This window comes from Syngnathoides biaculeatus, chromosome 10 (assembly GCF_019802595.1).
Source record: "Syngnathoides biaculeatus isolate LvHL_M chromosome 10, ASM1980259v1, whole genome shotgun sequence".
NCBI classification, from domain to species: Eukaryota; Metazoa; Chordata; class Actinopteri; order Syngnathiformes; family Syngnathidae; genus Syngnathoides; species Syngnathoides biaculeatus.
The window spans coordinates 27,355,777-27,369,733 of record NC_084649.1 but is presented as its reverse complement, the minus strand read 5'-3'; the positions used below and the strand labels follow the sequence as shown (position 1 = coordinate 27,369,733).

The 13,957-nt window shown below is 47.4% G+C and overlaps 1 protein-coding gene across 6 annotated transcripts in view; it reads left to right on the top strand.

The window, feature by feature from the left end:
- rap1gapb (RAP1 GTPase activating protein b) overlaps positions 1-13,957 on the top strand; it is a 74,666-nt gene that overhangs the window by 39,871 nt on the left and 20,838 nt on the right. For 2 of the 6 annotated variants that reach the window (XM_061831907.1, XM_061831905.1), the window contains exons 1-2: positions 690-1,237; positions 2,809-2,902. In XM_061831907.1, coding sequence (XP_061687891.1) covers positions 1,149-1,237; positions 2,809-2,902 — 183 coding nt within the window. In that variant the 5' untranslated portion in view covers positions 690-1,148. Of the gene's footprint in view, positions 1-689; positions 1,238-2,808; positions 2,903-9,742; positions 9,906-12,045; positions 12,082-13,957 lie in introns of those variants that run through there. The other 4 variants (XM_061831906.1, XM_061831909.1, XM_061831910.1 and 1 more) reach the window with 4 other exon arrangements.

Sequence of the window (13,957 nt, the reverse complement as noted above, 5' to 3'; positions counted from 1 at the left end):
ACGATCGGGTCGATCCGCTTATGTGCCTCGCACGCGCGCGCGCGCTGAGAGCGTAAAACGCTCGCAAAACACTTTCAGCCTTCAGCGGGAGATTTGTGCCGGCGACCCGCGAACGGCAGATTGGGGCTCGCTATCTGCGAGATGAAATCACAGCTTGTAATTGATTGTAATTCCGCGCAGCAAAAACAGCGAGTAATAATAATCAGGACGACGAAATGCTTCGTAAGAAACTTTTCTTCACTGCTTCCTCGCAAAAAAAAAAAAAAAAAAGCCAAATCACAACGACGGGTTTTATTTCCGTTGTTCTTTGTGGCCACTTGGAAATGGCGCCACGTGCTGCGGTTTTGCGAACAGGATGCGAGCGCAGATGGGTCGCCGCTTGGAGGCGGTCACGGACAAAGTGTGACAGCGGGTGGGAATCGAGTCGGAGTCCGCCGGTCGCCGCTCGGAGGCGGTCACGGACAAAGTGTGAGAGCGGGTGGGAATCGAGTCGGAGTCCGCCGGTCGCCGCTCGGAGGCGGTCACGGACAAAGTGTGACAGCGGGTGGGAATCGAGTCGGAGTCCGCCGGTCGCCGCTCGGAGGCGGTCACGGACAAAGTGTGACAGCGGGTGGGAATCGAGTCGGAGTCCGCCGGTCGCCGCTCGGAGGCGGTCACGGACAAAGTGTGACAGCGGGTGGGAATCGAGTCGGAGTCCGCCGGTCGCCGCTCGGAGGCGGTCACGGACAAAGTGTGAGAGCGGGTGGGAATCGAGTCGGAGTCCGCCGGTCGCCTGCTAACGCCTTACACGCACACGCTGGATGCCGCGAGCGATGGAAAGTTTCGGCCATTGAGAAAAATATTGTGTCCAAAAAAAGTCAACATTGCGGCTGCGCAAGGGAGGAAAAGAAAAATCGCAATGAGATCGAGTTGAAAGGTCGCTCGTTACCCCTGCAAGATGTTTGAGCTCTCGCCACGTCCGCTATGAATAAAACATGAATCGTATGCCGGAGTCCAAAATATTGGATCTTTTTCAATCAGACGATCAAAGAAAGGCGAGGGAAGGGATGACGCGCTAATGGTGCCAAAAGATCAAAACAGCCTGTTGGCGACCAATCGGATTGCTCGGATGCGATCGGCCAATAAGGAGACAGCAAATATTGAGCAATATGGCGCTCAACAAGTGTTCCGGTCGTCAATTTTTGGGGGAAAATCATCTCATCGTCGTTCAAGTGATGCTACTGTGGCGTTGCCAAAAGTGAGTAACCAATCAGATTCCTCCGATGTTGCCGCTCATTTGTTTGCTTTCTGCTGATATTATCGCTGACCAATGAACAGCAGCGCGTCCCTCCAAAATTTGGGAATCTTTGGCTCTTTAATGTCCTTGGCTTTTTATTGAAAATTATGATGATACTTTCACATCCTTTTAGCATTGAATTATCTCCATCCAACAGCGTTGACGATCATCAATGCAAAATCAAAACCAACTTCATAGAAAAACTCAAATTTGTCGCTCATGTAGGGATGTTCACGACATAAATTCTGAAGACGATTTGCGCCGTAAACTCAAAGATGAAAAAATGATGTCACAACGACGTCATTGCGTATTGACTTCAGAATCGATAGTGGGGTCGAATGACGGCGTTTGATCTGCTTGGCAGCTTTAATATCACGAGATATGATAATAATTATGAATCTTGTTTAGGTTCGTTGAAATAGTTCAGCGGCAAAAATTTTGCTCTGACCTCCCAATCAGGGAAAGACAAAAATATTGACGTCATTGTGGAATTTGAAGTCTGTTCAAAGAAAAATAAAATAATTGCTAATATAGTTTAAAGGTCCACAATATGATCAAAATATATATTTTTTCACAATGATCAGGTTAGCAATATACAGGAAGTATCGTAATTTCCGTCCTACAAGCTGCGACTTTTTTTTTACACGCTTTCAACGCTGCGGTTTATGCGGCGACGCGGCTAATTTGTGCATTTTTTCCAACGGCCACAAGGGGGCACTCGAGCGGAAAACATAAGAATGAGACCGGTGGAATATATGTGCCGAGGAAGTGGAAGTGACTTTCACCGGCCCTGTTAGCGCTGTGCTAGCGTGTTGCTGCCGTGTTACTGGCGTGTCTCAGTGATATTTACCAGTAAGTTTTGTTTTTAACCGGCCTGGTTAATGTTAGTGCTAGCTTTAGTGCGGCGCTAGTGTTAGCGCTGTGCTAGCGCTGCGGGAGCATTAAACTCTGTGTACTGTCTTTCTTTGTACATATCTGGCGTTTCAATGTGGGCGCTTGCGGATTTTACACAGCTGCGGCGTGTGTATGTACTAAATGGTATTTCCTTTCCAAATGTACTGGGTGAGGCTTAGAAGCGGGTGCGCTCTGTAGGCCGGGAATTGCGGCAGGTTTGGAAATGCCCAGGGTGGCCTTTTTCAAGCTATTCGAGTTCCTCGTACACGGCTGGCGATTGAGTCGGCCAGATTTCTCGTTTGCTGCTTACCCTCACGAGGGTTGCAGGAAAGCCGGAGCCTCGGGTGGAAAGGCGGACCACACCCCGAACTGGTCGCCTGTCACTGAGCGGGAATTGATCCCACGCTGGCCGCAGCAGAGGCAGGCGTGTTTTTCCCGCTACACCATCAGCGACTCGATTTAAAATCTATTTTTTCCTAATTTCCGTACGGATTGATTGGTCGGCGGCATCTGAAGAAAATTTTATTCACCCGCCGCGTTATTCCTCTGAGATGCCGGCTCGGGCGGCCATTTGCTCGGAAATCGCACGCCGCAATATCGCCGGTCCTAATCCGTCTTCCCTCCGCTTGCGCTCACAGGAGGCACGATGGAAGGATCCCTCGCATCCCCGATGAAGTAGAGCGCCCGCTCCAACATTCCGGCCCACTGCTGCCTCTTCCCGCTTCCTGCCAGGTAAGGAAAGACTTTTTTTTGGAGTCGTTAGCCGGAAAAAGACATCGCTGTCGACCAATAATGGACATCTTTGTACGCATCGGACGCTTTTGGTCGCGCGGCCGTGACATGAAGTCTCACAATTATCTTTTGTGGTGTTATTTTTTCATGTGTTCTGAATAAATAATAAGAAATAAGGGCTGTCTTTGGGGCACAAGCTGGGTGAGCCCCATGAAGTCTGCCTAGCAACAAGTGACGAAAGTGTCGGGCCCTACTTTTAAAATCCGTTTGTTGCTTGGACAACAAATAATGAAAGTAAAAAAAAAAATACATATATAAATATCTATATGTAATAAACGGGCATTTCTCGATTTAAGGAGGGTTGGATTTCCAATATTGATATTTGAGATTTACTTCAAAGAGGCGAAATGAATGCTTCCATTTTGGATGGTGCCTGATATGGAATCGTTTCCTCCGCCAGCACGACTGATTCATTTTTCTGCAGGACCCGAGTCAGACGGGACAGACGAATGCCATTGAAAAAGCTCGCGTCCTTGTCATCACGATGATGAAATTTCATAGTCATGTTTTTTGGTCTTTGCATGGTTTGTTACATCACCGTTTTAATAAAACGAGTCTCGTTCATTCACCTTGATTGCTTTTTAAAAAAAAAAAAATTATGCCGCTTCTCGTTTTTTTTTTTTTTTTTTTCTGACGTTTGACAGCAAGGCCGTCAGCCTCAGGTTGCCAGGGAAACGATGCACAACAAAGGAAAAAGTGGGAGGGGTATTTTGGGGAACAAACGGGTGTGTCCAAATAATTCCGCCTAGCAACAAGTGACAATTGTGACGTGAATGGGCAGAATTATCCCAGCCAGAGTGATTTCATTTTTTGTTCCTCATGAGGAACTTTTGATTATTTTTGACACATCAAAAAATCAACATGAAAATTAGACATGTGGCTAGACACAGAAATTAGCCAACATTTTTCATGGTGAAAAACACAAGACGGATGAATTGTTTGATTGATCCAGATGGATCCAGCCAGATGGTTGCAATAAAGCAGGGACGTCATGAATAAATATGAAGAAATGATTCAAAAGATGCACCTGTCAATCATTGGCACTTTTGCGACCGTGGGCCCTTTTTGTTCCTGGAAAAACAAAACAAAACAAAAAAAACTTTTCACAAGATACGGCTCAACACGGTGGCCGATTTTGACACGTTTGGTCAATTTGAGGTGAATTTGAATGTCTTTGGTTTGTGCGTCAAAATCAAATATTTCAACCGGGTCCACACAGGCCTAATTTGAGCATTCCCCCTTCTGCTTCTGCTTCTTTTCCTTTCGGCTTGTCCCGTACGGGGTCCCCGCAGTGTGTCATCTTTGTCCACATGGTGCATCCTCCTCTCTAACCCTGACTGTCCTCATGTCCTCCCTCACAACGTCCATCAACCTTGTCTTGTCTTGTCTTTGTCTTTGTCTTGTTCTCTCTTCCTTGACTTCCTTGCGCCATCTTCAGACTCTCTCACCTCTGGACATGTCCAAACCATCAAAGTCTTCTCTCTCTGTAACTAACCTTGTCTCCAGAACCTCCAACTTTGGCTGTCCCTCCCTCGAATGAACCCATTTCTAGTCCTATCCATCCTGCTGACTCCGAGCTCGAACCTCCGCATCTTCATTTCTGCCTCCTGTCCACCGTCTCTAATCCGTCCATCGTGGCCGGCCTCACCGCTGTTTGATAAACGTTGCCCTTCTTCATCCGTCACCTCCCGTCAGCTGTTCCAACCCGCTCGGACCCGTTTCGTCACTTCCTCACCGCGGTCACCGTCGACCTGGATTATTTGAAGTCGTCCACCCTCGCCATCTCTTCCGCGGATATTCTGTTTTAGCCCCGATGGCTAATCTCCATTCCTCTCCTTTCCTGTGCGTGCCTCCGTCTTTCAAATTGTTCCTCCGCCTGCGCCCAGCTTTCACTGCACATCACGATATCGTTTGATGCGATTGTGGTCCAAGGGGATTCCAGTCGAACCTCACGATCAAAGTCGGTATACGCCAGACGTCGCTATAAGATAGTGTTGTGAGTGATTTTTTTTTTCTTTTCTTTTCTTTTAATTTTATTTTATTTTTTTTTTTTTGGCTCTTGAATTCTGTTCAGGGTCCGCCATTCGTAAATGTGAAACGTGAGTTGGGCCGATCCACCGACTCCGCCCCGATTCTCCGATGATCGCGCTCTAGGTAGAAAACAATAGAGGAGAAGCTGCTTTTTTTTAATCTTTAATATTTAATTTGTATTGTCATTCGCTCCAGTAAAATGTTTGCCACCACAATCCAGTTTTACCCTGTTGAGCCGAACTTCGTGTAATTTTCTCGTCAGTCTTCTTCGTTGTATTCCCCGCCCCGTGGTGACGATGCTGCCTCTTACGGGTCATTTTTGGCACGACGACAAATATTTGACTTGGTGGCAGAGACTCACGACTGAGGGTGAAGACATCGCTACGCTTGTTCTTCCTCGAAGGTCAAGTGTACGCCACACGGGGAGGGAAGAAAGAACACATTTCACCCGATCGTGTGGAGGGTCGCTCTTTTTTTTCTTCTTCTTTTTTTTTTTTTTAAATCGCCCAACATTTTACACGCTGCTATGCGTGTAGCGTGCAATCAACAGGCCAGCCAGTGTCCCTAAAATGCTGGGCTTCTTCTGTCTGGACATGTAAGCATCACATTGTGTCAGTACTAAAAAAAAAAAAAAAAAAACAAATCAAAACAAAACAAAGCATTTTCTGTAGCCTGAAGTCTTTGTTTTCATCGTAGATTCCGACTTTTTCAGTGAGTCATTCCCGCTCTAACCCGGAGCGGTTTCATCCGGGTCAAAGGTCGCGCAAATGCTCCCAAACCCCCACTGATTCCGCCTTCGTCCTCACCGGCGTGTTTACCAGACGCTCGTATGCAAATATAGACGCTCAGATCTCTTAAGTCAAAGCGGAGAAGGGTTATTCTTATTTCAAAGGCCAACACATTCCCAAAAAAAATACAATAAACAAAATATACCGGCTGCTCCCTGCGCACTATAATTTTATTTTGTCATCGACGTCCTCCTATATAGATCGCACGTGCACATCCTGAATTCTATCATGAAATATCTATGAGAAAAATAGACAATAAGTGCATCGTCACATATTTTTCTTTCTTTTCAGTCCCAACTTTGTCATCATTGCTGCTGGCATTTTCCACTTTATCAGTCCAAACCTGATCATCTTGGGATTTGTGCATCGTTCTTCTTTGATCAATTATCTGTGCCAGTGACCTTTAGTGACAGGCAGAACAATGAAATCATCATCCACTAGATGGCAGAAGGTGCAGTCCTTTTCAATTTGTATTTATTCTTTGGGTGGTTTAAAACAAACAAACAAACAAACAAACAAAAATCATCTTTGGCTCAATAAGCAGGAAAAAGACATCGCTCTCGACCAATAATGGACATCTTTGTACGCATCGGACGCTTAAGGATAGCCAAAGTTCTATAGATTTCTATTGAATTTTTTTTTTTTTAGCAGGGAATACAGATGTATTTAGTTTTTTTTTTAAATATTGCACGGCTCTTTTGAGATATTTGAAATATTCAGTCGAAAAGGTTCCCGACCTCTGCTGTAAACTGATGAAAGGCCTTTTGATGCTCCAGTCAAGTCCAGCATGACTGGGGGGGGGTTGTTCCGCCAAAGAATGTTCAAAGCGACTCAGAAAGAAGAAGTACGCTTAACCTATTGTCTGATTAAGTATGAAATATGTTCGAGGTTGTGCATTGTTACACAACACACGCCAAGCAAGCGGCGCTGCCCTCTCAAAGTCAGTCAGTCAGTCAACATCGTTCCTTTCCATTCTTTGCATTTCTGTTGCGTTTCAAATGGAGCGCTAGGAAGGGGATGACCCCCCCCCCCCACGCAGGCCCTCCACGGCGCTGACCGCACTCAGGACTAACGAGAACGATTTTCTCGCCGATCCATTCAGACGTCAGCGGCCGTTGATTGATTCTCTTTGAAGTCTGGTTTCCATTCCAGGATGAGAATAACCCTGTGAGCATCAATGAGATCCTGGGGGGTGGGGGCGGGGTGGGGGTGGGGGGGGAGACATCCTGCTTTGGATGCAAATGAGTTGCAAGTTTGCCAAAGGAAATGGAAAAAAAAAAACCTTAAAACTTAATGAACTGGTAGAGCTGTGCAGCGGCGGTCCGTGGATCTTTCTACCCGCCTTCGGTACGCCCCCCCCCCCCCCCCCCCCCACGCTGTCGAAAGGACCGCCAGTTGATTGGCAGCACCGGAAGTGAGCGAGTCTCGCCGCTCGGGTGCCGATCAAGTCCTTTAACCTTGAAGCGATCTCCTCCGGCTGTGCTTTTGAAAATGGAGGCGGCGGAACTTCAAAACTTGGATTTTCATTTTTTTTTTTTTTGCAGAAATGATCGCGCTTGAGCGGCGCGCAGAACCTTTGCCGGTCTTGAGTCTGCAATTGGGCCCAAAGGGACGTCAAGCGCGTACTGCAGGCAGGCCGTGAATACTCTTAACTTTGCGATTTCTTTTCCCACTTCCACGGTTTCCCGTGAGGACAAAAAGGCGTCCGCATTCTGTTGTTTCGCCCGTCCGGTCGTTCCGCCGATGGCGGTTTTCCTGTTTCGGGTTACCCGAACTCCATTTCTATTTGTGATTGACACTTTCAATCGATACTGAGCAGCCGCAGGACTTCGACCACGCTGCATTTGATCCGTGCGGGTACTGCTTAACCGTTTTTCAGTCTCAATCCTCCAGGGTTGTTGTTGTTGTTGTTGTTTTATTTTGGCGTGGGTCGGGGAGGGGGTGTTAAAGAAACACCCTAACCATTTTTTTTACGGCAGATTTTTGCTCGGCCAAAGGTCACATTTGTGTGTCGTTATCGCCAGGTGGAGTCACTGAAGGCAATTTTGTAGAATACCGCATTTATTTTTTTCCTGGTCCTGGCACTGCACGTCTTTGACCAAAGAAGAGGTTGATGGATGTTGCGAGGGAAGACACGACGAGGACAGCGGAGGATGCACCAGATCGGCTTCGATGGAAAAAAAGACGGGACAAGCCGAAAGAAAAAGAAGAAGAGACTGCTCTTTTTTTCATGTGCATTTCTCCTTGGAAACTAACCCCCCAACTTTAGGGCTGTGGCGGACCCCCGGCCATTTATGGAGGCTTTTGACCAAGTTTTACCGCTAGTATTTGCTGAAAGGGATTCTTTTTGCCTACATTTAAATCCTAAATGTTGGCCAAAGTGTGAACCCCGCACCAATTTAATATCGCCCTTTCTGCTTCTTTGCTGTGCCCTGAAGACTGCCGTCGGCTAAACCAGTGATTCCAAACCAGCGTGCTGGGGTACATTAGTGTGCCGATTTTATGTAATTGCTAAGAAATATCGTGTCTTTATTCATCTATTTATTTATGCCAGTGAGGCACAGTGACAGACAGAACAAAAACATCCTCTTCTATGAGATGGCAGGAAGTACATAGAGTAATTATCCGATCCATTTTTGGTGACATTCCCTTAGCATTTTTCAATTGTAAAATATGCGCCTCGGCTCCGTAAAGGTTGCTCAGGGCGTGTCCCACTTAGAAGACGAGCGGTTTCGGTCCCAAGGTTTGCGGTTGGACGGGCGAGGGCGCACCCACCGGCGTTTCTACCGCAGAAGTTAGAGTTTGATCTTTTTTTTTGCGCAATCAAACAGATTTGAGAGAGAGAGTTGGGGGAACTTCCACCTTCTGCCTCTGACGTGTGGCGGAGCAGGCAACTGGTTTTTGTGCATTTGTGGTTTTTTGAAGGAACTGAGGTCAACCGCTCATGGACGCTACCTTGCAATCGATCCGCAGCCAATTTGGATGACATCGCCTAATTATCCAACGGGACGGTCCCCGAGCGTTGCGCGACGGTCCCGTTCACTTTCAAATTGCGGTTCGGACGTTCGCTCCCGGTGGCGAGCCGGCCTCGAGCCCCGAGTGGGCGGGTGACGCGCTGCCTGGAATCGGGTGACCTCGCTCAAGGAGGCCTTCACGTTTCCAGCCAACGTCGGGATGACTCACGCCAGGCTCGGGCTCGGGAAAAACTGTTGCCGTCACTATCGCGGTGGGTGTACCTGGCGCTTGAACGGTATCTGGCGCTAACGCTAATCAGTACTTCCAAACAAAACACGACCCCCCCCCCCCTTACGACCTTTCGGGCAGTTTTGACTTGCTTGAAAGTGGCTCTGGCTCTTCGCCTCGCGTAGTTGTTCATCACGTCACGGGAAGAGAAAACGGCCCAGGGCGGCATTTTCAGAAAAATGGAAAGTCGACTATTTTTCAAAATGTCTTAAGAAGTCAACTCTACGTGATTAAAAGTACGCCGTCCTTGATCCAGTTCAATGGAATGAAATCAAATCTAATCATGAAGTGTTTGGATCTGATCAAGGTCAGCGCCAGACGAGTTTCTAAAGCATTGCAATATTTTCAAAAGTTTTTTGTTCTCCTCCACCGTGCAATTACCTTTTTAGCATGAAATCAGCATACAGGACGATGTTGTTAATTAATTTCAATAGACGAGAGGCGCCCCCCCCCCTTTGTGCGCGCCGCAGGGAGGAAGATGAACGTTCCTGCGTTGTGATTCAACAAAAACGAGAAGCGCATCTGAGAAATTTCGTTCCTCTCTTCCTTCAACTTCCTGCAGCGCAATCGCTCGCGTGCGTGCTGCAAAAAGAGGAAGGAAGCGGAATCCCGTCGTCCGCATTTCGACGCCAACGTCTTTTTTTTTTTTTTTCTTTTCCTGGCACGCCAACGCAGCGGGCAACCCCCCCACCCCCAACCCCACCCCCCGACTCAACTTTCCTCCTGCTTTTGCTTTGTTTTTGTTTTTGTTTTTGTTTTGTTTCCCCCCCACTTTTAGCGCTCGGCGTGTTTGCGCGACGATCATGGAGAGCACCTTCTCGTACGCGTTGCTCCACAGCGCCCCACGCAGACCTCTGCTCAAGAGGAGATGCCTGAGCGATGTGAGTATGATTTTCTTTTCTTTTCTTTCTTTTCTTTCTTTTTTTTTTTTTTGTGGTGGGGGGGGGGGGGCACTCGCCTCCTCGAATGTACGCAGCCTTTGCCGATTCCAGCTGAGACGTTTTGTCCGACTTCCTGCGGGCTGAGAGCAGGTCCGCGTGGCGCCGTCGACGGGGTGGAAGGTGTCGTGGTCGTCCTGGAAAATGAATTTGCCGGCCTCGGCTGGGCGTATAGCGTCAAATTATTAAAAGGAGGAAAAAGTAGCAACTGCATCTATCTCATGCAGTGTTTCCCTCCATTTATTGAGCCGAAGGAAGTATTTTACGTTAGAACGGTCACGTTGTACAGCACAGAAAGTAAATTTCCTGAAATAACAATTGTCTGGTGGATATGTCAATTTGAACCCTCCGCCACCTCGTACAAGAATATTTCATTGTCCTGGCTGTCACTACACACTGTTGGCATCCATAGATGAATGTACGCAACCCAATGAATTCCTCTGCCACTACGTTAAATTTCCAAAGCCGGCATGAGAAACGAAGTTTTTGCCATTTTCTTAAAGACTTTTGGAGCGTGTGAGAAGAAGCCGTCCTCCTTCCTCCTCTACCGCGTCCAGACTGCAAACGAATGGCTGTGGTGCCAGCCCACCACTTGCTAATTTCACCGTCACGCTTGCCGTCAAAGAATCCAGACCCCCGAGTCCCACCCATTTGTATGCTTGCCATGGAAAAATGTCCATTTTCTGTCCACCTTCCTCTCGGGAGACAACAAATTGTCTTACGGTGCCAAGACGTTGTGTCCATTTATTTGCAAACCGAAACGGCTGCACCGAAGCATGTAATCGTTCTCTCGGATGAATTCAAGTATGGGCTCGTACTTGCGCGTTCTAAGTGACTTCTTTGGGTAGTACTCAAGACACTCTTAACGTCTCATGGCTTCTTTAACGACGATTAGTTGCGGAGTACGGCAAGTAAAACACTTCTTTGTTTTTTTTTTTGCCAGCGTTTGACCCACGAAGCGGGTTTCAAACCACGAGCGGTACGCACGTGTACGCTCGGTGCGCCATGCAAGCGAGCCCCCCGTAAATGCAGGACGTCACGTGGAAACGTCAGCCCGGCGTTTCAGTCCGCTTGCGTTACGCTCGGCCAGACGGGGCCGCATACATAATTTCTACAATGAAGGCATGTGACCGTGTTCAACTTGACTTGTTCATGAAGAAAGTTTAAACTGCGTAAAAAAAAAAAAAATGGTGCCATAGTTTTGTCTGTGGGTTTGTCATCAAGCAATTTACTTCCTGGTTGGTGGAGATTAGCGACGGACGAGACGGCAGCGTGCGTTCTGGGGGATAAAAAAGGGGAAGGAAACGATGCATTTTCCGCTGTGCACTTCCTGGGACATTGCAAATGGCGCTCACGACTGTACTATTCGTCTCTTTGGACTGAGAGAACGAGTTGGTCAGTCATGGCTCGCACTCCCTTGATTTAGTTTTCCCGGAAACAAAAGCCGCCAACCGAGCAGCCAACAATTCCTGGAACTTTGCGCTTGGTGGGCGTTATGGCAAATCTTGCCTTACCTATTGGAGTAAAACGCCTAAAATATATATATATATATTTTTTTTTTCTCATTTAAATCCACGCTTGGAATCTGAGAGTTCGGATAGCGCACAAGTTCCGATCAGCGGAACGGCAGCGAGCACTTTTCAGAGACTGGAGATCGTTCGTCTACAGTTGCAGAAAAGCTTATGCCAAGGAACGGCTTCAGGTGGTGAGCTACGTGCCAGAAGACGTGGAGCCATCCGTTCTGGCAAATTCCCAAAACATAAATCCCTCACCGGGGGAGGTTAAGCGCGCCTATTTAACACATGCTGATGGCTTCAAACTCCCAAGTTTCCTCCGCCTAATTGGCTCGATGCCATTGGAGCTCCTCGGAGGGTTTGTTGTTGTTGTTGTTGTTTGTTTTAAATCCCAGAAGCGCTACTTCTTTACACTGTTTTTCATCAAGAACACAAACACAATGCAGGGATGTTTTGCAAAATCTGACACTTTTCCAAGGAAGGTCTTGTTGGGTGTCTGAAGCGCTGGGAAATGATATCAAAACAAATCTAAAAGCATCCTTGTGTGTCAACTCTGTCCCCCCCTTCAGACTTCGGACCTGTTTGCCATGATCGAGAGGATGCAGGTACCGTAAGTTCCCTTTTCGCCGGCTGGACCGCGACGCTTCCTCTGGCTTGCGATCAAACGCCTTTTTCTGAATTTCACAGCCAAAATGCAATTTATTCCTGCCTCGACGCGCCGGCCTGCCTTTCCTGCTTTTTTTTTTTTGGTATTCCAGACAACATGCGGCAGAAACGTTTCCGCGTCGCTCTCACACTCTCGATTTGGCTTTCATGTGGATGTTCGATTTGCTGGCTTCTACCCTTTTCGTGTCTTTGCTTTTATTGCGATTGCCGTTCCTCCTATCGAATGCGCTTAAAGCGCGAAGCCTTCAGATTCTTACCTCAGTGAAACAAAAAAACAAAGCAAAAAAAAACGTGCCATCAAGTGAACTTCTTAGTGTCTGTGCAGTCGATGGAAACACTTTGGAGAAGCTTTCGTTCAGACTTTGTATCAACACACCAATGAGAAGAGTAAAGGAAGAAGGAACAAAGTCAAAATGTCAGTCAACAGCCAATGTGTGCATTCTATTACATCCAGGTCTTGAAACCGGTCTTGGAGTTACGGTAGGTTCTTCTTCAAACGTTGCGGAACCATCCAAGTATGAAGACCAATTGAGAATTTTAACCGCTTGAGCTCGGAAAAGTAATGTGAAAGAATCCCGTTGTCGGGGTTTTATTCGCGGGCCGTCCCTCATTGAAGGTGATCAATTAGAAATTGTGACCGGGATCCTCGACATCCGGGATCGATGACACGCAAACGCACAAATGTAATCATAAGTACCACGTATGGGATGACATCCTCTGTCTGTCTGTACGTTTAAAAGTGATCAAATTCGAACTGTGATCGCGACAGCCTTGAAAACAACCCGAGTCCGAATTTGCCAGTCACAAGAGAAAGGGAATGTATCTCTTCAATCACCCCCCCCACACACCATTCCATTTTTCTCTATCTTCCCCCTTTGAAGTTGATCTATTGAGATTCGCTCGAGCGCTGACGAGAAACCGCAACGGGCTCGATGACACGCAGAGCCTGAAATGAACCGAGCCGATCAAATATCAGCCAATATTTTACGTGCTAAGTTACATCGTGTGCCTCCATCTCGAAGTCTGAAGGTGACCGATTGAGAATTTCCAGGGCTGAATAGAAACGTCAATCGGGTGAGTTGCCGCTAAGCAGCACCCGTAGGAACGTTACCTTTGCTCTGCGTGGCCTTCGGACTTTGTGTTGATGTACATCAGAGGCTCGTACAAATAAATGGCGTGCGGTACTTGTGTTTAAGATTTGCCCAAAGACACCAGGCGCGAAGAAAGGAAAATACGAGCAAAGTGTAGCGATGCTCGTTAGCGCGGCATAACGAAGGAAGTCCGCTCGGGACGGTCACGTGACGTTCCGCTTGCAGCGCTTCAAGAACTGTGACTGCTTGAGCCCTGATGAGAAACCTCCTCAGGCTCGGTGAACTTGTGGAACGGATACGACACTTGAATTCCGCATAAATATCAGTTGAAACACATTCACTGCCATTGACGTCTATACAAGTCAAAAAAAAAGTCCATGTTAACAGCGAAGGCTGGCAATGATCATCACGTTCTCTCTTTTCGGTTCGCTGTTCGAGTATTGATGTAGAAAAGGATTTTCGCGGGTTATTGAGCGATTTCCGTAAGGTTTTTTAAGGTGATCGAGGGAGAATTCGAGCGGCCGAGGGAGAGAATTTGTGCGCTGCGTGCAGCAGTTCCACGTTCTTGTTGTTTGTCATGTAAAAAGAAGCGGAAAGATGCCCCCCTTCCTGTTTTTTTTTTCCCCCCATCTTCTCCCCTGTCCAAAAAGATCAGCATCAAAATTTGATGCGTCTCAAGTCTCCCTGTGGGGTTTTGCACACAAAGCAGCTTAGTGATCAGCAA